This window comes from Lathyrus oleraceus, chromosome 7, assembly GCF_024323335.1.
Source record: "Lathyrus oleraceus cultivar Zhongwan6 chromosome 7, CAAS_Psat_ZW6_1.0, whole genome shotgun sequence".
NCBI classification, from domain to species: Eukaryota; Viridiplantae; Streptophyta; class Magnoliopsida; order Fabales; family Fabaceae; genus Lathyrus; species Lathyrus oleraceus.
This window is the reverse complement of record NC_066585.1, coordinates 542,800,548-542,826,943: the sequence shown is the minus strand read 5'-3', so window position 1 is coordinate 542,826,943 and position 26,396 is coordinate 542,800,548. Positions and strand designations below refer to the sequence as shown.

Below are 26,396 nucleotides of genomic sequence, written 5' to 3'. Positions count from 1 at the left end.
ATATTTAATATTATTGCGGAAATCTTATCTAATGCTACAATGACGTAAACATTCCACACTTAAAGGATAATTCAACAACTTCATGGAAAAAGAACTTTGTAAGAGGAGATGGGTCAAATTCTCATCAAATCAACTCAACTTTAGAATTTAAAGCTTCATTAAATTTGCTCATTCTCTCATTATCAACGCTATAATATTTGATTTATGTCATCAAAACTTAAATATTTCTTATCAGGTACGCACTCCTTTTTATATCTCATCATAATTGAATAGTATTGTTTTATCAAAGTTATGCTCTTAAGAAAGTATATATTTTAGGCTACTTGATTTATTATTCCCCGACTGATTTAATATTCTCTAATTTTGCATACTTAATTATAAATATGACAATGGGATATAGATATTTATCTATTAATATTATAAAAAGCTCTAATTGAAGCGGTGGAAATTTGAAAGGAGAATGGTTGGAGGAAGGTTTGGCTCAAAGGGGACTCAAAAATGGCTATTGTTGCGTTAAAGATCGAAAAGAAAATACCTTAAAGAATGTGAAACCCATGAAAGAATTGCTTAAAATTATGTTCTTTTGTGACTTGCTCACACATTTTTAGAGAGGATAATACACATGAGTTGATATACTAGCTAACCACGCATATAAAATTATTCTGAACTAGGACAACATACAATTTCCAAGAAGATGGGTTAACTAAATTCCAAAAAAACGAAGGAGATTAGGAGGTGAGCACACCATAGAGCCATACCTGACCATGAATGATCGACTTCTAAAGCATGTCAAATAGAAATAACTCACTTGTTTCTATAACATTTTCCCCTTAATACAATTGTCTAAGAGAAGGTTATAGAGTCTTTGAAAGGAGTGAAAACGATGAAGTACCTGGAATATTTGGAGTGGAATATAGGAAAGAGATTGGTGTGCATTAAGCAAGATATGTATATGTCCTATCGAAGGTTGAAATGACTAAAAATGTTGATCGTATAGAATTCAAATTAAAGATATTTAAGTCAATTGTAAGAGGAGAAGAAAAATATTCTCATCAACTCAAATTTTGCAACTAAAACTTCATGAGCTCATAATCTCAAGAATCAGTCGTATCATATCAAAATTTCAAAAATTTCCCAGGTATTCACTTCTTTTATCCGCTTTTTATTTCTCATCATAATTGACATGTGTTATGTGAATAATATAACTTTCTAAAAGTTATGTTCTTTAAAAAATATCTTTGGGCTACTTAGTTTATGGTCATGTGTGACGTCTATTTATTTACCTCTAAATTTACATAATTGGTTATAAATATGACAATATGATATAGAGCAAATTAAATTTTTTATGAATATAATAATATTATAAAATATGGTAATGTAATAGATATGAAGAAAAAAAAAGATATAATATATTTAAAATTAACATTACTAAATGATAAAAATTAGTAATGATGAAGAATTAGTAACGATTTAGGGTCGGGATGTAAGCGAAGTCTAGTATTTAAACACAAATTCTAATCGGTAAATGTAGGTACAATTGACAAACTATTTGATCATATTTTGTTATTTGTTTGCGTTTTTTTAATCAATTTTTTTAAACTAGGATTTATGTTTATGATGGATTTGTTTGTCATGAATTCAAATGTATATATTCAATTGCTCTATGCAAGTAATATGTAATTCCAAGAGTGATTGAATTATGATTTTTCCACTTTTGTTTGGTGATTCTATCTTTTAAAAAATAGAGATGATATTATCAAACCTTGATCAAGATCCACCCTAGTCAATCCAATTCAAGAATTACTTGTTCTTCCAATGAAGACACTGATTTCTGATGAATGAACTTTTGAGAGATACAAATGAGGATGTTAAGATTTCAGTTACATAGATTACAAGAATTACAACATCAAATACCTCTTATAATGAAGAACAAATGAAGGTATTAGTTTTAACTAGATGTGATTTTCAATTTTCAATTAAAAGTTCAAGATACTATTTATTATAATATAAATGATGAATATAATATTTTATAATCAAAATGTTTTGGTTTATGTACAATTTGTACCAAAAACATATGATTACAAAATATTATATTCATTATCTATAACACATAGTATCCGTAAATTTTTAATTGAAAAATGAAAATTATATCAAGTTAAAAACAAGTACCTTCATGTATTCATCATCATAAGGGGAATTTCGTGCTATAATTCTTGCAATCTCAATGAGACAAGTTGTAACGGGAATCTTAACATCCTCGTATGTGTGTCTCAAAACTTGATCAGAAATGAGTGTTTTTATTGGAAGTAGAAGTGATCCTTGAATTGGCTTGGGTGGATCATGATCCAAGTTTGATAATACAAGCTCCAATTTCTAAAAGTTAGAATCACCAAATAGAAGGGGAAACAAATCAGAACTCAACAATCACTCTTGTAAGAACAGAAGAACAATTCAAGATATATAATTGAATTCATGACAAACAAATCCAGTACAAACATTAACATATATCAATAGATATGAAAAATAATACAGAGGATAAAAGATCAATTATCAATTTGTATCACAAATCTAGAATATAGATATGTTAGAACATAAATTCTAGTTCAAATTAAAAAACTGATACAAAAAATGCAAACAAATAACGAAATTTGATCACATAGTTCGGCCAATTGTACCTATATTTACTGATTAGAACTTATGTTTAAATCATACTTGTCAGTAAACTATGAGTCAACCATAACCAACAAGATAGTATTAAGAAAAACAATTCAGCAAAATTAATGACACAGAAATGAATCGAGATTACATCAAATAATTAAAGAAGCTGATCAATAGAAGAAGGCGTCAAGTTTTTGGAATGCTTTCTTCCAACATGTCTAAGCATATTCATTGTATCTCTATCATCATCTCTCAAAACAATGATATCAGTACAACAAGTCAGGTTTTGCAGCACACAATTACACTAAAATTAAGACTTTAAAACCCTAAAAATTGTCTATATACAACTCAGTAAAATTAAATTTAAAAGTTTATAACTATGACATGCAATCAAAGATATAAAAAATGTATTAAAAGGTTCTATGTTTTTGACTAGTTTCAGATTTTGAATTCATATATAATGTGCATGATAATATATTTCATCAATTTTATTAGGTTTCCATATTAAAATTTCTTAATAAAACAACTTTTTATTATTCATCATATGTGTTTTGGTTGGATTAGTGCTAGGAATATATTTTTTTTATTTTTTTAATATTCACTTTTTTATGAGTACTCTCATAGACATCTTAGTGGGAAATCCAAAACAACAACACTTCTCTTTTTAACTCACTTTCCAACACACCGAGTCATATATTTTTTTATTGGGTGAAAACACATAAATAAAAAAGTGAATATTAATAAAAGTTAAAAATAAGAGTATTCCTGCTATTAGTCCAACCGAAACACAGATGAAAAAGAATAAAAAATTATTTTATAAAGAAATTTTGATATGGCAAATACATTGTATATGAATTTAGAAATCTAAAACTAGTAAAAAAAACAGAGAATTTTTTAAATTTTTGATTGCATATCTTAGCTATAAACTCAAATTGAATTTTATTGAATTTTTTTTAGGGTTTTAAAGTCTTAATTTTAGTGTAACTGTGTGCTGCAAAACATGACTTGTTGTACTGATAGACTTGTTTGGAGAGATGATGATAGAGATACAGTGAAGATGCTTAGAAATGTTGGAAGAAAGCTTTCCAAGAACTTGACGTCTTCTGTTGATCAGCTTCTTCAATTACTTGATGTAATTTCTATTCATTTTTGATATCTGCTTCATTTTAGTGTCATCAATTTTGCTCAATTGCTTTTCTTAATACTACTATCTTGTTGGTTATGATTGATTCATACTTTGCTGATAATTATGATTTAAATACAAGTTCTAATCGGTAAATGTAGGTACAATTGGCCGAACTATGTGATCAAATTTCGTTATTTGTTCGCGTTTTTCGTATCAGTTTTTTTAATTTGAACTAGGGTTTCTGTTCTAACATATATCTATTTTCTGGATTTGTGATTTACAAATTGATCTTTTATCCTCTGTACTGATTTGCATATCTATTGATATGTGTTTATGTTTCTGCTGGATTTGTTTGTCATGAATTCAATTGTATATCTTGAATTGTTCTTCTGTTCTTACAAGAGTGATTGTTGAGTTCTGATTTTTGTCCCCATTCTGTTTGATGATTCTAAATTTTAGAAATTGGAGCTTGTATTATCAAACTTGGATCATGATCCACCCAAGCTAATTCAAGGATCACTTGTGCTTCCAATGAAGACACTGATTTCCGATGAGCTTTTGAGACACAGAGACGAGGATGTTAAGATTTCGGTTACAGCTTGTCTCACTGAAATTGCAAGAATTACAGCACCAAATGCCCCTTATGATGATGAAAACATGAAGGTACTTGTTTTAACTTGATGTAAATTTCATTTTTCAATTATAAATTCAAGGATACTATATATTATAGATGATGAGTATAATATTTTGTAATCGTATTTTTGTTGTTCAAGTTGTACATAAACAGCATCTCATTTCTTGATGGACAGGAATTTTTGAAGCTTGCCGTGACAGCTTTTGAAAAATTGTCACATGTATCTGGCCGCAGATATGAAAAAGCAATTAGCATACTTGAAAATTTTTCAAAGATCAAGATGTTCTTGATCATGCTGGACCTTGAGTGTGATGACCTGGTTATGGAGATGTTTCGACATTTCTTGAGAATTATAAGGTTAGTGCCCTTACAACATAAGTTTTCATGTTACTTCTGGTTTATGTAGCACTGACGCGTACACGGATATCAGAGAATTATAAGTAAATTTTCATGTTACTTCTGGTTTATGTAGAGAAAATTGAATGAAAGAACGAAACTACATATCTTGGTGTCACGTCAATGTTAGACATTGGACACACCTTCAATATGAAGAATCATTGCTACGTAATCCAAACTTGCCTAGATGAAATTTAATACCTCCATTTGGTTTTTTATTATTTCTGTTACTTTGGTTATTTATAATCAAAGTAAAACATTGTTGAATCTTTGGGGCATGAATCATTGTTGTGATATTGGTTCTGCGAAGTCATTTCCTATCACAAACATGCCATGGGAAAATGATTTGATTTTTGTTATACTTGTTTGATGAATGCATATGCTGAATGAATTATAAACTTAGTATCAATAGAACTGAAAAAAACTTCTGTTAATGTATTGAATAAAACACTATTCTGAATTACATATTAACTTGCTTAACATGTGTGTATAAAGGTGAATCATCAATACTACAAAAATGTAGATTGCTTATTGCTAAAATATTGATTGTTTGCTGAATTTAAAGGTCAAACCATCCGAGTAATGTAATTGAATCAATGGAGAATGTAATGACCGGGATACTTGACGAAAGCGAAGATATTTCCTTGGATCTTCTTAGGCCTTTGTTAGATAGTGTAAAAAAGGAGAACCAGGTAACATGTTTTGCATTATTACTTGTGTTTTCGTTTGCATTATTAATCAATTTCACCGTGTTAATCTGGTTTTTCTCAGACAATTTCACCTATTTGTTGGACGTTGGGGGAGAAAGTAATTTCAAATTGTGCTGTCAAACTTAAACCTTATCTAATGCAAGCAGTTGTATCCTCTGGAAGAACGCTTGATGAGTATCCGCAAATAGTAATTTCTATTTGCCAGAATCAACCTGAATCACAAGTACACAATCAATCATTAGTATGTTTTCTAATAAACTGCTTTCAAATCAATTTCAAATTCTCATGATTGTGTTACAATGTTTCAGGTTCAAGCAGTTGAGAACAATCTTGATGTACCTAAAGATGCTCCTGAAGAGCCCGTTGACGTAAATTATCCTTTTCCATTCTCAGAAAGCTTTTGTATTATTAAATTCTCCTTCGCAAAGCATTGGCCAATACATTTATCTTTATTTCTAAAAATCAGGTGACAAAAGGCTTTGAAACAGATATTAGTTGTGTGAGAGATTTCCAAATTGTAAATGACATGGAGACAAATATACAAAGTACTAGTGCTGCTACTATGAACGGAGAAGTTGTAGAATGTTTTGGTTCAAAAAGAAAACTGCATTCGTGTACTAAAAACTCCGAAAAAACAAATCCAAAAACAAGTACAAGCAATTTAGTGTTAGTTCAGGAACTGAACTCTGAAACTCAACTGGATATTGTTCCAAGAAAGAGAGCTCGTAAGCCTAATTCTTTAATGAATCCAGAGGAAGGATATGATCACTCTTGGATTTCATCTCAATCCAAAAAGGCTCATGATAATGGCTATGCTCTTGCACTTTCTAAAAGCCCTACTTCCACAAAGGGTAAAACACTGTCAAATCCCAAAACTGTCGACCAAGCACTCTTTTCGGAGGTTAAGAATGAAAAAGCATCTATAAAAACATCTGATATAGGAGGCAGTTTTCTATCTTGTGAAAATCCTGCTTCTATTGATGGAATTGTAGTGTCAAATCTTGAAGATGTGAGCAATGCTTGTGAATCTAAAAATGATTCTCTTACAAATCATAACATTCGTAATGGAAGCTTCCTAAAAAAAAGGCGGCCAAGGAAAAGTATTAGCATTAGGAAGTTAAAGGATGATAATTTGAGTCCTTTACTTGAGAAGACTTCTTCAAAATCCCCTGGTGTAACAAAGGAGTCTGAAGTGAAACATGAGGCACCTGTTAGAACAATTAAATTATCTATCAAGTTTGATGGGAAAGTTGTTGTGCCTCCTACATCAATAGTTGCTAGCACAAATTCTGAGAAATTTTGTGACGACGAGGGAAGATCCGCTTCTCAAATAGAAGTTAAAAAAAGGAGGAGACAAACTGCTACTTCTAATAAAAGTTTCAACAAATCGTCTGCTATGAAGGTATATAACAAGTTTAAGTCAGTATCTAATGTGCGATTTATATGTTTATACAACTCTTGAATATTTTTTGTTTAATATTTGTTTAGAGACATGAACCAATAAAACTTGGTGACTCATTGGTTGGTAAAAGGATCAAAGTCTGGTGGCCATTGGACAAGATGTAAGGATCTCAATACCACTATTCAGCACTTTCTTTGTATCAGTTGCTTGCTTTGTTTATAATTTTTTTCTTCAGATATTATGAAGGTGTTGTCGAGACCTATGATCATGTCAGAGGAAAGCACAAGGTGAGATTTAGAGTTATGGTGTTTAAATGATGGATACCTTAACTTTAGAAGTAAAAGGATTGAATCTGATCAGTATATTTGTTAATTTTCCGTATGACTATTCAATAGATTTTGTATGATGATGGTGAGACGGAACAGTTAAATCTGAATAAAGAGCGTTGGGAGCTACTTAATGTTTCACCACAAGAAGGACTTAGATTTCTGAAGCCTATAGATGCATCTGATATGTAAGTACAGACTGTCTAAAGGCTTTTACTGATCGTAGACAAAATGATGTTGGATTTCATACCAGTAACATGCTTTTTAGCCTACAAGATCCTAACATTGGTGTCCTTAACTCAGTTTTTTTTTTGCAATTGATGCTTCTTATCTGATTTATGAAGCATATTTATACTATCATGTATTTTATAACATGCAGAGCAGAAAAAAGCATTGAAAAATCATAGTTGGAATCTCTCAAGGGTGAATAAATCAATTCTCTATCCAGGTAAGTCTGCATTCTAGGCAATATCTTTTGATTTAGCAAATTATGAAACACTTACACAGACACCGCATACAATAATAAAAATGAAAGTGATTGAATATAAGTGTTCTGTTAGTGTTAGATACTAGACACACTTTCAAGTTGATTTAGATCCTTATTGAAGTCTATGAAAGTTTATGCTGTTTCAGGTATGCTTTAGTTGATGGTTCCATCGATGATCCACCTATAACAGCAAAAGAATGAAGAGTGATTCACCCATCAAAAAGTATATAGACCTATAGGGAATGTGTCAGAAAACTAAATCCTATAGAAAATGTGTTAGAATGGAGAATGTACTTCATGTGCATATATATTGGAATATATATATGTTAGTTATGGTAGCACAATGTAAATACGCCGGAGACATTGAGATACAAATTCTTGTTGAAAATAGAGAAGTTTTGATGAAGATATAGATTCTCTTTTTTATGATGAAACTACAATCAGTTTCGATATACTCCTGAAAATAATATCAGATTAGTGTGATAAATATGCCTTTAAATTTAATTTTTTGAACATTTTGCATTTGATTCAAATTGCGTAATTCATTTTTAGAAGTTAGAAGTTAGTTACAAAATGTTTAGACAAATATAATTAATTTCACACATGGTTACTAGTAAGTCTGTTTGTGGTTACTACTAATTTTACATGTGATTTCCGCAAGCTAATTTTTATATGTGGCTACTACTAACTATATTTGTGGTTACTAATTAGAAGTTAGTTAGTAATATAATTTTATATAAATGTGGTCACAACTCATATAGATCAGTTGAAAAGAAACAACAAACTCTCTTCAATCTGATTTCATTTATCTTCTATATGCTCATTTCAATTAAAGTTTCCATCTATGAAAAATGGAATACCAACTTAGATAGTAACTTTAAGTTCATCACACCAAACGGAAGTTTCAATCAAAAACTAGCATTGTGATTAAATAAGAAAATAAACTAAAACTACAATTTAACGAGTTATATTTTACTCCTAACTTATAAAACAAAAGCATTATTAATTATATTGTTTAATATAAGTTATTGATATTAAATTATTTATTTTGACTTATTATCTTTTAATTTTTAATATTAAATTATGTACGATAATATATTTGGTTCAATAGTTACATTTTACTCCTAATTTATAAAACAAAAGCACTATTAATTCTATTGTTTAAGATACGTTTTTGAATTTAAATGATTTATTTTGATTTATTATCTTTTAATTTTTAGTATTTACGATAATATATTTGATTCAGTAGTTAAAATTTAAAATAATTTACGTTTTAAATTTACTTTTTAATCTAAAAAATTTCTCAACAGAGGAAGAGGAATATTGCAACTGTGGACGAATTATACATTTAATTTTTGTAAAATGAACTTTTATTTTAGTAGGAAAGTATGAAATATGAGGTGTTGGTTAAAATTTAATGATTGATGTTGTATCAATTGTGATTTGTTATAAATATGTAAATGATATTGTTTATTAGATTTGTAAGATCGATTGAGATTACTTATGAACTTTTCACTTTAGAAGATACATGTTTAATCATGAAGTAAGTTGTCATTTTCTTATATATTTTTGACTAGCCAAAGATATTCTATATCTTTTAAAATCACCGTCGGTTAAGATTTTTTTGAATAAAAATATAATAAAAATAATAATTATCAATACATTAAAAAAATGTATTAAAAAATAAAAATGATATTTATTTTAAAATAAAAATTTTACATACTAAAAAGAAAGTCATTTTATAAAGAGAGAAAAATTTATATGTGTGAGTTTTAATTAAAATAAACATTTATATTTTGTATTTGATACACCTAAAAATTATTTTCTCTTCCATTTATCCAAATTTGAAAAAAAATACTTCTATTAAAAAAGTTTGAATTCTCTTTTAGTTTTTGAAAATTAACTCATTTGTTTTCTTCACAAAATCCAATCATTAGAATAAATAAAATTTAACGTTGACTTTTTTTTTAATTTTTAATATTTTTTTTTGTGTTAAATCATAAAAGACAAACATTGAAAAATTTAATGAGTTGAATCCAATGGACCGTCCTCCCAACCCGCCCTGTCTTAAGTCTGCTAAAAAAGAAGCGGGATGAATAAGTTCGTCAAATAAAATTGAACTTAAAAATCTAATTCGTCCCGTCAATGTGACGAGTTGGTGGATTGACGGGCTGCGGACTTACACACCTATTTATTTATTTATCAGTTTTTAATAAATTAATATGCTTGTTTTTTAGATTTCAATTAGATTTTTTACTTATTTTTTAGAACGACTTTTATAAAACATATTTTAAATAAATTTTACTTAAAAAATATTACATATATTCACCAATAAATATATAAAATAGAATCATTAACAAGAGTTAACCTTCAACCAACTCAAATAAATATTTTGAGTGATTGATAACTAGGTTGGCGGGTCAACCCGTCCCTTTTTTGACGGGATTAAGGCGAGACAAACTTAAGACAGGGTTGAACGAGCAGGTAGGCAAACATAAAATTTCAACCCAATCCATCATTTTTTACTTAATTATTAAAATTTATTTCTATTTAAAAATATCTAATACATAATATATTTAAATAAATATTTATTACATAATATCTATATAACTATTATTTTAAAATAAATTACTTTAATAATATATTATAAAAAATATATTATTTTAAATCTATTATAAAGGAAATAAAATTGAATATTGTTAAACAAAATAAGAAAATTTGTTCTTAAAAATAATGTTTTGTTGAATTTTGTTTTGACAAAAGAAATTTTTAAAAATTTAAATATATTTTTAAAATGTGTTTGAATATTTTAAAACTTGCTTAAATAATAAAAAAAATTTAAACATCTTATGACTGAGATTGAAACATATTTTAAAATTATTTAAACACGTGTTAAAATATTCAAACATACTTTTATGTATATAATTTCTCCATTTAAATGCGTATATTTCACAAGAACAAGTTGGGTTAATAGTTAAGTGGCGTGATCATTGCGTGAATGTCTCTAGGTTCAAATATGGTTTATATATTTCAAACTAATATATTTCTACTAGTATTATGTAATAAATATCTAAAGAAATTATACTTAATTTTAAGATAATATTTATATATTATGTAATAAATATTTATTTAGAAATATTATGTGTTAGATTTTTTAAAATAATTATATTAAAAATATGATGTAATTAATTTCAAATATATAATAAATAATTTATTAGATAAGAAATAATTATTTATATTATAAATTAATATTATTAAATATAAAATATAAAATAATTGAATAAAAATGTAAGTGAGTGTGAGTGAGAGTGTAACACCCATACTAATTATGTGTCGAGAATCATAATAATTAAGGTGTTAGAATTGTGTTGTTGAGAACAAACATCATATGCATATATATGCATTAAAAGTATATGTACAATACAAAATAGCTGAATGGAAGTACATGAAACATCATAACTTTGATCAAACAAAATAACGGATTCATAAGAAAGGTAAGCTCTAGCTTCTTTTGAGAACCACATGAAAATAATGCAAACATAATGGGTAGAGATACTAATGGTTTGAGCAAGAAGCTTCCTTCACTTCACGTTCCTCTTTCACTTTTGTGTTTCAATTCTGATTTTGGAAGCTAAAATAATGGAAACAAGGGAATGGACTGTTAGTGCAAGGATTTTCACAAAAGTGGAATTTACGAAATTGTCCCTATGCTTACTCAAAATTCACAATTTAATGGTTCTTCCCAAACATTTTCCAATTAGTTTACTAACTGGTAGATAATTAAAATAAAAATGTAATTGAAATAATTGAATATATATATATATATATATATATATATATATATATATATATATATATATATATATATATATATATATATATATATATATATATATATATATATATATATATATATATATATTAATCAAACAAAACGTCTTATTCAATAGTCAAATGCTTTGTTATTGAGGGGAAGGTCCTTGGTTTAACCCTTTTGGGATTAAATTATGGAATTTTTAGCTTTTAATATTTAACACAATTTAAAAAAAAAATCCAAAACAAAAGGAATCTTCAAATGTTATGAATGAAATCCAAACTTTTTTTTATAAGAAGAGATTTTCAAAATTCTCCCAAATAACAAGAAAAAAATATGTATTAATCCTAAAATAAAGCACCACTAACAAATATATCTTATGAAAAAGAATTAACTTAATTATTTCATAAATTTTTTATGTAAGCTTCTAGAACTTCATGTTATTTAAGATTTTATTTTATTTATTATAAAAATTTTAATTTTAATATTTTAATTTTACTTATTGATTTAAAACCAATAAAAAATATTTGTACAAGAGTTTCTGAAAAACAAACTTAATACAAAACATTATTACTACGTTTATTTATATAAGAGACAATTCATTTTTTATGTTCATTGAATAATTATTCAATGAACCTAAAAAATGAGTTGTCTCTTATATAAAGAAACGGAGGTAGTAAGTTATCTTTAATTAAGGTGGATAATACTCGAAGATGTCTTGATCATGTTTCACATCTAGCATATATTTTCTTGACATAGATGATCATATTTTGATAGTAGATAGTAGTCTTAATAAATACGTCTTGATTATTGTTCTTTATATAGTTAACATTAAAATTTGGACGAGATGATTGTGTTTCAATTAAAGCTTAAGTGCGTATGTGTTTACGAGTCCCACATCGATTGAAGATCAATTTCATGATTTCACAAACTCATTAAATATAATCATATAATCATAGACGACTAATGTGATATTGAATAGTCACAACCCATCTTCATAAACAACAAGGCGTGACAGACTTGTACATAAGAAATATTTTATTCAGGGGTCTAAGGTTGGTCAACTCGGCGCTCGGTCAAAAAGATACATTTTAAATCCATTTTATGACTACTTTCATGTTTAGTTATCAATCATATGTCCACTAATATCTCCAAGTTGTTTATATGCTTTTGTAGTTAGTAGTTGTTTATTCTCTTGTATTATGTTAGGTATTTGAGTATGATAATTTGCAATTATCATAGATGATATTAAATTTTAGAAGTATTTACATGGTTTGATTGATGAGAATGTCAATTTCTTGACTTTTATTTTAGATTTCATTATAAGATTTTTTTATTTAGTTAATATAAGATCATGGACAAGATGATTGTGTTTCAATTAAACCTTAAGTGTGTATGTGTTTACGAGTCCCACATCAATTGAAGATCAATTTCATGAATTCACAAACCCATTAAATATTTTGTCACGATCCATCTTAGGAGACTAGTGTGATATTGAATAGTCATGACCCATCTTATGAAATGAGAAGACATGATGGGTTCATACTTCACAAATATTTTGTCCAAGGGGTTGAGGTTGGTCAACTCGGAGCTTAGCCAAAAACCATTTTATGACTACTTTCATGTTTAATTATTATTTATATATCCACTAATATATCCATAATCGTTTATATGCTTTTGTAGCTAGTATTTGTTTATTCTCTTGCACTAAGTTGGGTATTCGAGTACGATGATTTGCATTATTATATAGGGTATCAAACTTTAGAAGTATTTTCATGGTTTGAATGACGAGAATGTCGTTTTCTTGACTTTTATTTTATATTTTATTATACGAATGATTTTTATTTAGTTAATATAAGAACTGGGACAATATGATTATGTTTCAATTAAAGCTTAAGTATGTATATGATTCCCACATCGATTGGAGATCAATTTCATGAATTTACAAATCCATTATATATAATCGTAGGCGACTAGTATGATATTGATTAGTTACGATGTATATTCTAAAAAGAGAAGGAGTGATGGATTCATGCATACTAAATATATTGTCCAAGGGGTCTGAGATTTGTCAACTCGAAACTCAACCAAAAATGTATATTTTAAAATCATTTTATGACTACTTTCATGTTTAATTATTATTTATTTGGGCACTAATATCTCTATAGTTGTATATTCGCTTTTGTAGTTAGTAGTTGTTCATTCTCTTTTATTAGGTTAGATATTTGAGTATGATGATTTGCATTATTATATATGATATCAAAATTTAGAAGTACTTTCATGTTTTAAATGACGAGAATGTCGATTTCTTGATTTTTATTTTAGATTTCATTATACAAATGATTTATTAAGTATATTTCTGTGTGACTTAATAAATTTAATTTTCCACTAAAATCCAGACTAGATGATATAATTTTCATTTGTAGATTATTTGTGTGTAGCTCCTATCATGATTGTTCAGACTTAAAGAGGGCCATCATTATTCTCAATTTTGTTAGGTTTAGATACTAAAACATCACGAGTTTTAATTATATCTTTAGAATTTGATAGTACAACTCTTTTTGATGGATGTGTGATTTCTCTAAGATAGAAAATTATTATAGTTATCATTGTTTTTCTTTTCCAGATTTAACATGTTTTAAAATGTTTCTATTGTTCACCCTAAGGAGTTAGAGTTACATAAACATTTTTAGACTTTGACCTGCTTATATCTTTTTTTGAAAGTTGAGTTATTAAAAGGTGTAACTATGATCATAGCCTTCTTAAGGATTTATTAAATAATTAGCTCATATACTCTTTTTCCCCTCCATAATATTTGACTCAAATTCTAAAATTATTTCATAAATTGTCTTAAAATTTCCGATACACATTTTGGTATTTCTTTTTGCAAACTTCTTAGTAAGATTAGAATGTGGTATATATATATATATATATATATATATATATATATATATATATATATATATATATATATATATATATATATATATATATATATATATATATATATATATATATGAATTTATGTCGTAGAATTTAAAGATCTCTCATAGAAGTGTTATTTATTTCAAGCCTGGTCACCCAATTTTAAAAATAAAACTAAATGTTTAGTACTATTGCATGAATATTGAATAATGCTGCAATGATGTAAGCATTTCAAACTTAAAGGATAATCAACAACTTCATGAAAAAAAGAGCGTTGTAAGAGGAGAATGGTCAATACTTTCATAAGATCAACTCAACTTTAGCATTTAAAGCTGCACTAAATTTTCTCATACTCTCCGTAATCAAAAATATAATATTTGATTTATCTCACCAACATTACATTAATTACTTGTCAGGTACATACTTCTTTTTATATCTCATCATAAATTGACTTGCTTTGTGTGAATAATATTGTTTTCTCAAAATTATGCTAAGAAAATACTCCGTACTACTCAAGTCTAATTTATAAGAAAAAAATAATAATTTTCACGATTATTAAGAATGATAGTTAAGTAAATTTAATTTTTTTTGTTTTCATATAAAAAAGATAACTCAATTATTAATATATCATTAATTAAATTGTCATCTAAGTAATTAATGTAAGGATAATTTTGGAATAAAGACATTAAATGAGCATAAATTTGTTGACATTTATATTTAAGGCCGAAAAATTTAAAAGACTTTTGCTTATAAATAAAACCGGAGGGAGTATATATTTTAGGCTGTTTGATTTATTGTTATGCGACCGATTTATTATTCTAATTTGGCATGCTTAATTATAAATATGACAATATAAATAGGATATAGAGTAAAATAAAAAAAAAATATATTAATCTATTAATACTATAAAAAGCTCTAAGGGAATGACAAATGAGAATGGAGGAAGGTTTGGCGCATGGGGGGCTTGAAAAACGATTATTGATGCTTTAAGTAGGAAAAGAAAATATCTGGGAGACTTTCAAATTCATGGATGAATTGCTTAAGATCATGTTCTTTTGTGGTTTGCTCACACATTTTTAGATAGGATAATTCACATGTGTTGGTAAACTAGCTAACCATGCACATAAAATTGTTCAGAACTACTATAGAGTTCAATTTCCAAGAAAATGGATCAACCAAATCCTAAGATATGAAGCAGGCTAGGAGGTGGATACACCATAAAGGCATACTTGACTATGACCAACCAACCTCTAAAGCTCTTCAGATGGTGATACCTCACTTGCTCCTCTAACATTTTCCCTATGATACAACTATTTAAGAGAATATTCTGATGTCTTTAAACTAGAAAATAGACACGCCCTACAGATACACATGATATGGGTTTATCGGTCATAGTAGGTCATTAGATGAAAATAAATCATATGATAATCTAACATGTGTCCTTGTGAAAATCATATAATTATGTATATTTCACCATGAGTATGAATAAACAAAGATGTATGTTTATTTCTCCATTAAAGTTAAACCACAATGTGATAAATAAAACATAAATTAAAATTCCACAATTTTAAAATTTTATGAATTAATTGTGTACCTTTCACCATCATTGAAAGTTGTTATCATATTCTTTAAAGTTGTGTACTTTAATACTAATTATAAATAAAGTATGGATAAAAATCGAAAATCGAATCTAAAGATTGTTAGATCTTGTGTTGAGGGTCTGTTACAAAATATGAATAAGAAGAAAATGAAGATGTTATGATGAAAGTTGCACAAAATAAATTCCAAAGCGTGTGTTTACACTAAGCTTTAGATTCAATTCGTCACACCAATTTTGGTAAATTGAATGCAAATGGATAATCCGATGAATTCCCTTCAGAATACTTTAGAAATCTTAACATGAATCACACATTCACATTAAACATATCGATCAATAATATTTTACAGAATAAAGTTATCTCATTTATTCTCGTGCACTAGAAAAATAAAAGAATTACTTAGATATAACTTTTGACACTTGACACAAGTAATTTTTGTATATATTTATGCCTAACAAATATCTCTATTTATAGAAAAGTGTAACACCCACATATAAGATATGTATAGAATACATATTATACATAGTGTAAAACTGATACTGAAATACATAAGTGTCTAGCAGCATAGTGTACATATACATACATGCCCAAAAGAAACATAACATGGCACAATATGTACACAAAAGTGCCCAAAAGAAAACTACTAGGAGCTAGATCATTAAACAATGATCCCAAAAATATCTACACAGCGGAAAAGTCAACCAGTCATCAGGTAAGCAAGACATCACTTTATCTTGTCCTTAACCTTCGCCTACTCAGAACCACCTGAAAAATATTTAACAACATGGGGTGAGATAATAATCTCAGTGGCTTCCCTATCTTATGGGTCCACTCAGCTATACAGGGTTTTCTAATCAATATTCAACTCAAGTCAACAAGGGAACGAAGACTTAAGCGATGGGAAAACTAACTCGCAATGTATGACAACATGCACCTGAGTTCTCACAACTTAACCACGATCATTATTCAGATCATGAAACATCAATTCCTGAACGAACTTACGTCTAAGCCAGACCCGGTTCTTGCATGCTCGTATGATTCGACTTTCCCGGTGGATATCGGGTCCTCTATGAGGATTAATCCCTAGTTCAAGCGACCGTCACCCGTATGGGACTCTAACCACTTAGGGTCTCTTTCACCGTATGGGAATCTAACCCACTTAGGCGTCCACCTTTCCCCCACGTCCGTCGTGGTTGGGACTCAAACCCAATTGAGGCACGAATCATCGCTCTCACATCCCAATGCTTAATCATCTAAGCGTACCAAATAGAGATGTGCACCATCATAGAAAAACACACAATCTGAATACATGATCGGTCCCACAAATCATCGGTTCAAGCGACCATGGAATTCAGGAGGATTCATGCGGAAGAATTCTCGGAAACTACCACCTGCAGTTCCTTGTGGAACCCCTTGAGGATGTATGCCACCATTCCACTGTTGCATGAATTGGTTTTATTACTGCTGCATCTGTTGCATAAGCTGAGGCCATTGAAAACCTTCACTACAACTTGACGGTTCAGAGTCTGAATTTTGGATTCTGGGTCTACCACGACCTCTACGTCTGTCAGCCATGATCCTAAATGTCATACAAATAGGATTAAGTTGATCAAGCTCAATACTATGAATATAACACCAAGGACAATGATGATAACCCACATATGAGGTAGAAAGAAATACTTATAATATTTCATGGCAAGGTCGAGGATACGACCTGCTCTGATACCAACTGTAACACCCACATATAATATATGTCTAGAATACATATTATACATAGTATAAAACTGGTACTGAAATACATAAGTGCCTAGCAGCACAGTGTATATATACATACATGCCCAAAAGAAACATAACATGGCACAAAATTTACACAAAAGTTCCCAAAATAAAACTACTAAGAGCTAGATCATTAAACAATGACCCTAAAAATATATATACGCGGAAAAGCCATCCAATCATCCGGTTAGCAAAACATCACTATATCTTGTCCTTACCCTTTGTCATACCCCAAAATTTACCCTCCTTTTCGCTTTTTTCGTCTGACTATAACTTGATATCCATCTAACCTCATTCGTACTCATTCATGTGCATTCATTCATTCATGATTAACATCTGCTGACAGGTATCATGGATTCAGGGTTTGTGGTTGATAAAATCGGAGTTGGATTGAAGTTTATGGCATTGCACATCATATGGATTGAAATCCTGATTCATGCTATTCAAGGATCTTGTGTACGAACAGTTGTTTGGTCAACATTCACTTGAATTGATTCATGGCATTGACATAATTCGTTTGGTTAAGGATATTATGATCCATATTCGTTTGTCCATGAGAAAGTACGCATTTTTTGCCTGTGTTGACTTTTTGGTCAACCAGCTGACCAAGGTCAACCAGTTGACCAAGGTCAACCATCAATCTTCGAATTTTTAATCGTGTGATCCGTATTTCTTCCATCGATTTCAAATTAATTCTAGAAGCTTTGAATGGATTTTAAAGGTTCAAATTTGATTTAATTCAAAATTTGATTTTTGAGATTTAAATCGACTTTGGAGATATAGTTTGATTTCGAGGAAAATATCTCATCATTTCTCTTTTAGCCGATTATTTTAGAAATAACATTGTTTTGATTACAAATTAATTTTGATATTTCTTTTATTACTAGAATTTCTTGTTTACTTGATTTTATTAGTGAACCATTTATATCCCTATCCATTTTACCAATTTGTAAAACCATTAGTCAATGTCCATACCAAATATCCATATCCATTTTCATGACATTTATCCAAATCCAATTAGTAATCCAATTCTTGATCCAAATTATCCAATACACCAAATCCATTTTTATCCAGTAATCCTTTTACATATTTTGACATATATCCAAATAAAATGCAGAATAAAAAGAATGAAAAATTGAAAAAGCTGCAACAGCCAACGCAGCTAGCATCAGCTGCAATCCACAAAGCCAAAACCAGAGCTGCTAAGCAAAACGCACACCACCTGCATAAACAAGAAAAAAAACCTGCATAATTTAACCAACCTCACAAAAATCAATAACAGCAAAAATATCGCAAAACAGAATCGATAACTAATAGGAAATCTAACTTCATCCTAACAAAATCTAACATAATTTTGTACCCTCTCGTCCCTATAAAATCCAATTGGAAGTTCTAACAGAAGGAGTTTTTCAATTCACCTTCACCTTCAAGAAACTCTCAATTCCTTCTCTTTTTCAATCGGCAGGATTTACGGCTCAGGTAGCAACTTCAAAATCGCTGGAAAGGAAGGTGTAGAAGAGGAGGAAAAGAGCTAGGACGTTGGGCAAGTTATCTTGGCGGAAGCGTTTCTGTAAGCCTCGGTATCAACTTCTCCGGTGTGACGACATCATCATCATCGGTAAGTCCTCTATCATCTCTACGATGCGTGCGCCGTCTTGATGCCACCGCGTAGACTTTAAATCGTTTCTTCATTTCTGTTGGATATGTGATTTTCAGGTCGTGTCGTTGGAGTTCGGTTTCAACTTCCTTTTTGTGAGTATCTGAGGAAGTTAGGGACATATTCGGATCGAGAGAGGCGAAGCGGAGAGTGTGGTGTGAGATTCTGATTTCTAGCCTTAGGTATTATGTCGTTGACGTCGATTTATGCTGTTGAGTAAGGGTTCGTTGAATTTGAGCGCAAATTTAGGTAGAGTGAAGCAAGGCGATCCGGATCGCGTAGTTTTGGGGCGATATTGCTCTCCGCTGCCGCCGACGATTAATGTCAGCACAGAGGCAACCACGTTGTCGACGTTACCAGATCTTGAACACGGTGGAGGGAGAAGGGATTGGGAACAGAACTAAAGTGAGGGAGAGGCGAGTTTGTCGGTGGTTAAGTGACGCTCCGCCGTCGCCGCCGACGAGATCCGGCGCTAGAGAGTGGTGGAGTGGCGTCGTTCGCGTTACAGAGGCGTTTGATTTGGGGAATTCTGTTCCCATGGCTGTAGCTTAAGGGATAAATTGGGCCCTAGGCCCAATCGCCATTGTCCCTTCAGTTGTAGGGCTTACACCTCCCTCATTACCGATACACCCCAGTCCATATAAGGTCCAGGTTCATTGAGTTAATTAGTTTTAATTAGAAGCATTAGAATCTTTAAGTTAGATTAAGATTTTAGAAAAGCTGTTAGAAATAATAATTAGAGATATTATTAGAAATTAATTTTAGAATTTAGAAATCATTTTAATTAGTTGTCAAATTAGAATTAGAATATGATTAGATTTAGAATTTTAGGATAAAGTCTTAAATAGGATTTAATAGATTTTAGAAGTTAATTAGCAATATTAAGTTTAGAATTTTAATAAGAAACATTAGAAATATTCTTAGAAATAATATTAGATTTAGTTTAGAAATAGAACTTACTTAAAGAATAGAAATTTAATATTAACCATAATTGTGAAGTGACGATTCTACCCCTAGGCTTAGAAATAGTTCAATCTTGCATGCTCCCTTAGTTTTAGGACTAGTCTATATTTTAGAATTAATTTCCGTTTATTTCATGCAATCCCTTGTACTTTACATGTACCCCCCTCCCCTTTCCGATGTACGCATTTACCTGCTTTCTTTTATTGCTTTATAGCTACTCCTTAGGCATTAGGAACGCGCACCATTCAAAATCAATAATCAAATCCTTGATCCAACGTCAAGCGGTCCTTTTTTAAATAAAAAATCAATAAACAAACCCTTGATCCAATGTCAAGCGGTCTTTTTCCAAATCAAATTCAATAAACAAACCCTTGATCCAACGTCAAGCGGTCTCTTTTCTCAAATAAAATTCAAAAAACACAATAAATGGCGATTAGGATCGTACGTCACGAGCCTTAAGTGATAAATAAGGGATGAGACTGAAGCTTTCCTACACTCATTCTGAATGCTTCGAACACAAGACGTTTGGCTTGATAGTTTGAGGTATTCACCTTTATCCATAGTCTTTGGTGCAATCCGAAATCAATAACACTTTATTCAAAACATTAAAACAATCCAACTCATTCAAACCTTTTGATTGAGCCTTAGGGCGACATGATCGAAAACCCTTCTTCAAGGTAATAAAATCAACAAAACAAACCAAACAATTTCAAACCCACGAACTACAAAGGCTCTGATTTCTCACTTCAACAAGTGGGCATACGTAGGCACGAGGATCCATTCCTTGGCGAGCACACTAATTTAAAATCTACCTCCACTCCGCAAACCTTTGGCAAGTAAACATTCGATAAACAATACACACGTAGGCGCAAACATCCTAGATGGTTCCCATGGAGTACCATGGATGTGAGGGGTGCTAATACCTTCCCCTTGCATAACCGACTTCCAAACCTGTTAGTGATTGCGACGACCATATCTTTGGGGTTTTCTCGATATTTTCCCTTTCCTTTGGAATAAATAAAAACCGATGGCGGCTCTGTATTTTTCGCGTAGCGACACCCTTCGCCTGCTCAAAACCACCATAAAATTAATCAACAACATGGGGTGAGATAATAATCTTAGTGGGTTCCCTATCTTATGGGTCCACTCTGCTCTACAGGGTTTTCTAATCAATATTCAACTCAAGTCAACATGGGAACGAAGACTTAAGCGATGGGAAAACTAACTCGCAATGTATGGCAACATGCACCTGAGTTCTCACAACTCAACCACGATCATTGTTCAGATCACGAAACATCAATTCCCGAACGGACTTACGTCTAAGATAGGCCCGATTCATGCATGCTCGTATCATTCGAATTGAGGCACGGATCTAACCCACTTAGGCGTCCACCTTTCACCCACGTCCTCCGTGGTTAGGACTCAACCCCAATTGAGGCACGAATCATCGGTCTCACATCCCAATACTTAATCATCTAAGCGTACCAAATAGAGATGTGCACCATCACAGAAAAACATACAATCTGAATACATGGTCGGTCCCACAAATCATCGGTTCCACGAACCATAACAAGATCCATCAATCACATGTGACATCATTTACCATAATACACAAACAATAACATGGCATGTTCCATACAACGCGTCTCATTCTCAATCATGGCAACCATTCGTCCACGACTTCCACATAAGCGTCGATGAATGAATACCGTCATCCAATGTTATCTAAGTTATAAACCTACTCATGTCCTAATACCCATCCTAGGTTAACTTAATAGATTCATCATGTAATTTTCATCGTTAGCATGTATTCAACACAAGCATAGCATCACAAATGCTTAATGGTTTGAAGAATGCACTTAGAAACACTTAAGAAATGGATTTTGAAGTTTTTAACATATGTCAATCAATTGGTTGGGGAAGCCCAATTGATTGGTTCCTCTCACATTTCTGTTTTTCAAAGTTTGCAAAGGATCAATTGGTTGATCCTCGGTGTCAATCGATTGGCTCACTAAAATTTTCCACTGTTCCAAAACAGAAAGTTTGTGCAATCGATTGTAATACACTGTCAATCGATTGGTCCTGCTAAAATTACATTTTCTTAAAAACAAAAGGGTTGTGCAATCGATTGGTGACAGGGACCAATCGATTGGTCCTCTCACATTTCCACATTTTCACTTCACAGAACACCATTTCCTCTGTTACTTCACTTCTAACAAACCATCCACTTCTTCTTCCAACAAAACCCATCATACTGTTGGTGTAAGCCCTAGAGGCCAATACTTTTGGTACTTGTCTCGAATTATTTATTAATAATAAAAGGCTTTTTCTTTATTATGTTTGTTTAATAAAGTCCCTAGAATAGATAGTCCGTTTAATGTATCAAGTGTGACTTAATCATGAGATCACATTAAACATAAGGAAATTATTCTTAAAGTATCCGTAGTCGAGCTTTATTGTGAAGTGGGATAACATTAAAGCATTAAGACTATTATGTATATACACTGATGATCACATCTCATGGATCATGGATAAGGAGTCATCAAGTCTTAAACATAGGTATGAATATTAAGAGTAATATTTATACTGGGTTGACCCACTATGATAATCCTATATAGAATGTTATGCAAAGTGTCATAAGTTATTCTCATGGTGATAATGGTGTATACCACCCTTCGACCAAAAACAATTATGGACCTTAGATGTAGATTCGAGTGGCTTATTGCTGATCAAACATTGTCCGTAATTGGATGACCATAAAGACAGTTGATGGGTACTCCACGAAGCATGCTAAGGGACATGAGTGACCTAGATGGAATTTGCCCATCCTGCGTAACAGGATAAATGTCTATGGGCCCAATATTGAACTGGACAAGGATGACACGGTCTATGCCTCGTGTTCAATATAGACATAAGGGCAAAAGGGTAATTGTACACATAAGTATTATCACAGAAGGATTTGTCAGATCACATGACATTTTCGTGTCTTGGGTAGCAGTGATGTGTTGCTAGATACCGCTCACTGTTTATTATGTTAAATACGTGATTTACTATAATTGCCAATGCCGCGAAAACCTACAGGGTCACACACACAAAAGGACGGATTGATGAGAGATAGAGTAACTAAGGAATATCGTAATGTACGGTGCACTTAAGTGAATTATAGAACATCGTAAGGTACGGTGTACTTAAGTAGAATACGAAATATGGTAAGGTACCACGCGCTTAAGTGATGTTGGCATATTATAAGATATGGGCCACATACACTTGAGTGGGATTTTTAGCTTGCAGCCCACACAAGTGGTTCTATAAATAGAACCCTTGTGTAGAAGCATTTGTGCAGTTGCAATTTCATTTCTCTCTCTTTCTCTCTCTCTCTCTCTCTCTCTCTCTCACTCACTCAAAGCCTTCATTCGTAGCACCTAGCACTGAGATTGAAGGAATCCGTTCGTGTGGACTGAGTAGAGGCGTTGTCATCGTTCAACGTTCGTGATCGCTCCGTAGATCTACATCAAAGGTTACAATCGCCACAAGAGGTAACAATTCTATCACTGATCATGCCCATTCGTGAGGATCACTAAACGAGAAATTTTAAATTCCGCTGCGTTTTGGATCGCCCTTCTCCTTCACATTCTACATTCTCATATATATATATATATATATATATATATATATATATATATATATCAAGGATTCCAAGTTCATAACCACAAGGATTTCAAAGTCATAACCATAGCCAATCATTTAACCACAACCACAACAAATCATGTAATGACAACAATCATGAAGAACATACCAAAACACATGTTCATGGAAATCAACAAAATCAAGAGAAATATTCATCATATAGCTTCCGTGACTTAAATGGTCCTTTCAGTCTCAACCTCGGGGTCACCTTCAAAAATACATAATCACCTTCATCAAATTCCAATGGTCTTCTCCTGTGATCCGCATAGCTCTTTTAACGATCTTGTCCTTTCTTCATGTTATCACTGACCATCCTTATCTTTTCGATAGTCTCTTGAATAATCTCCGGTCCTAAGATCCTTTCTTCACCAACTTCCGTCTAACATAGTGGTATCCTACATTTCCGTCCATACAAGGCTTCATAAGGAGCCATCCCAATACTTGTATGATAACTATTGTTATATAAGAATTCAATCAATGGTAAAAGCTCCTTCCAATTCCTCCACTTTCAAGTACACAAGCTCTTAACATATCTTCCAGTGTCTGTATCGTCCGTTCAGTCTGACCATCCGTTTGGGGATGATTAGACGTACTCAAACATTATCTCGATCCCTTAGATTGTTGGGATGCCTTCCAAAATCTTGAAGTAAACTTTGGGTCTCTATCGGACACAATACTAGTTGGAACACCATGCAACCTTCTGAAATGAACAATCATGCAAGATGACTTGCCTTGTAAGTAGTCTTCACGGCCAAGAAGTGCGCGAATTTAGTTAAACCGATCCACAATCACCCAAATTGAATCATAAGCGCCTTGGGTCCGAGGTAACCCTATTGCAAAATCCATTGAAATACTATCCCATTTCCAAATTGGAATCTCTAGAGTTTGCAATAAAACCACCTGGCTTCTGATGTTTGATCTTTACCTGCTGGCATACTACGCATTCCGACACATACTCTGCAATATCCTTTTTCATTCCAGGCCACCAATAATCCTTCTTCAAGTCTTGATACATCTTTGACGAACCTGGATGTATGGTAAACGCCCCCTTGTGGCCTTCCTCAAAAACTTTTCTTTTCAGCTTGGCATCATTTGGAACACAAATCCTTTGATTAAACAAAATAACTCCATCCAGTGACTGAGCGAAACCTGGTTGAATCTACATCGCTTGCAACTTCTCATCTATCATTTGTCCTTGTCGGATCTCTTCTCTTAGGTTAGAAGTAACATTCAAATTTCTTATTATCACATCATCCTGTGTCCAACTAAATTGAAGATTTAGATCTCAGAACTTTTCCAACAATGCGTATTCTAACATCATCAACTCAGCTTTATGCATCTCTTTCTGACTTAAGGCATCCATAATCTTATTCGCCTTCCCTAGGTGATACTTACGCTCGAAATCAAAGTCCTTCAAATACTCCATCCATCTCCTCTGTCTCATGTTTAACTCTTTCTGGTCAAATAAGTATTTCAATCTCTTGTGATCGCTAAACATCTCAAAACACACTCCATACAAGTAATGTCGCCACACTTTCAATGCAAAAACAACAACAGCTAATTCAAGATCATGAGTCAGATAGTTCTCTTCATGAGGCTTCAACTGATGAGAGGCATAGGCTACAACCTGACCACTCTACATTAACACCCCTCTTAATCCTTTCTTAGAGGCATCATAAAATACTTCATAATACTTACTAGGATCAGGGATGATTAAAACAGGAGCAATCGTTAGCCTTTTCTTCAAGCTCATGAAACTCTGTTCACACTTCGAATCCCATTTAAAAGAAATTTCCTTCCGGGTAAGTCTAGTCATTGGTAATGCTATTTGCGAAAACCCCTTTCTAAACCTTCGATAATAACCTGCCAAACCTAAGAAACTTCTGACTTCGGAAGCATTCTTCGGTCTTTCCCAATTAATAACTGCTTCAACTTTAGATGGATCCACTGATACTCCTCCTTGCGATATTACATGACCAAGAAACCTCACTTTGTTCATCCAAAATTCACACTTACTTAACTTGGAAAAAAGTTGCTTCTCTTGCAGTACAAATAGAATAATCCTTAGGTGTTCTCCGTGCTCTTGGGGAGTATGAGAATAAATAAGAATGTCATCAATGAAGATCACCACGAACTGGTCCAAATAAGGTTGAAATATCCGACTCATATAGTCCATGAAAACAGCAGGGGCATTCGTCACACCAAACGGCATTACAAGGAACTCATAATTGCCATAT

At 31.5% G+C, this 26,396-nt stretch overlaps 1 protein-coding gene and 1 long non-coding RNA gene across 2 annotated transcripts; one reads left to right on the top strand and one right to left on the bottom strand.

The window, feature by feature from the left end:
• The first annotated feature begins 3,545 nt into the window (after positions 1-3,545).
• LOC127100896 (sister chromatid cohesion protein PDS5 homolog D) lies at positions 3,546-8,147 on the top strand. Its single transcript, XM_051038201.1, has 12 exons — positions 3,546-3,790; positions 4,244-4,447; positions 4,594-4,775; positions 5,380-5,506; positions 5,586-5,765; positions 5,833-5,892; positions 5,991-6,926; positions 7,013-7,086; positions 7,162-7,213; positions 7,322-7,440; positions 7,632-7,700; positions 7,886-8,147. The coding sequence occupies exons 1-11, from the start codon at positions 3,659-3,661 to the stop codon at positions 7,657-7,659; spliced, it is 2,094 nt and encodes a 697-aa protein (XP_050894158.1). The 5' UTR covers positions 3,546-3,658; the 3' UTR covers positions 7,660-7,700; positions 7,886-8,147.
• A 10,677-nt stretch (positions 8,148-18,824) lies between these two features.
• On the bottom strand, positions 18,825-19,415 carry LOC127100895 (uncharacterized). The gene is made up of 2 exons (XR_007794529.1): positions 19,271-19,415; positions 18,825-19,074 (listed from the first exon to the last, which is right to left on the bottom strand). It is a non-coding gene; the product is annotated as an uncharacterized LOC127100895 (long non-coding RNA).
• Between the last annotated feature and the right edge of the window lie 6,981 nt (positions 19,416-26,396).

Coding starts and splice junctions, on each gene's coding strand:
- LOC127100896 (XM_051038201.1), top strand. CDS start 3,659: ATGACTTGTTGTACTGATAGACTTGTTTGGAGAGATGATGATAGAGAT. Junction 7,087..7,161: donor TGGTGGCCATTGGACAAGAT/GTAAGGATCTCA, acceptor TTTTTTCTTCAG/ATATTATGAAGGTGTTGTCG. Junction 7,441..7,631: donor CCTATAGATGCATCTGATAT/GTAAGTACAGAC, acceptor TATAACATGCAG/AGCAGAAAAAAGCATTGAAA.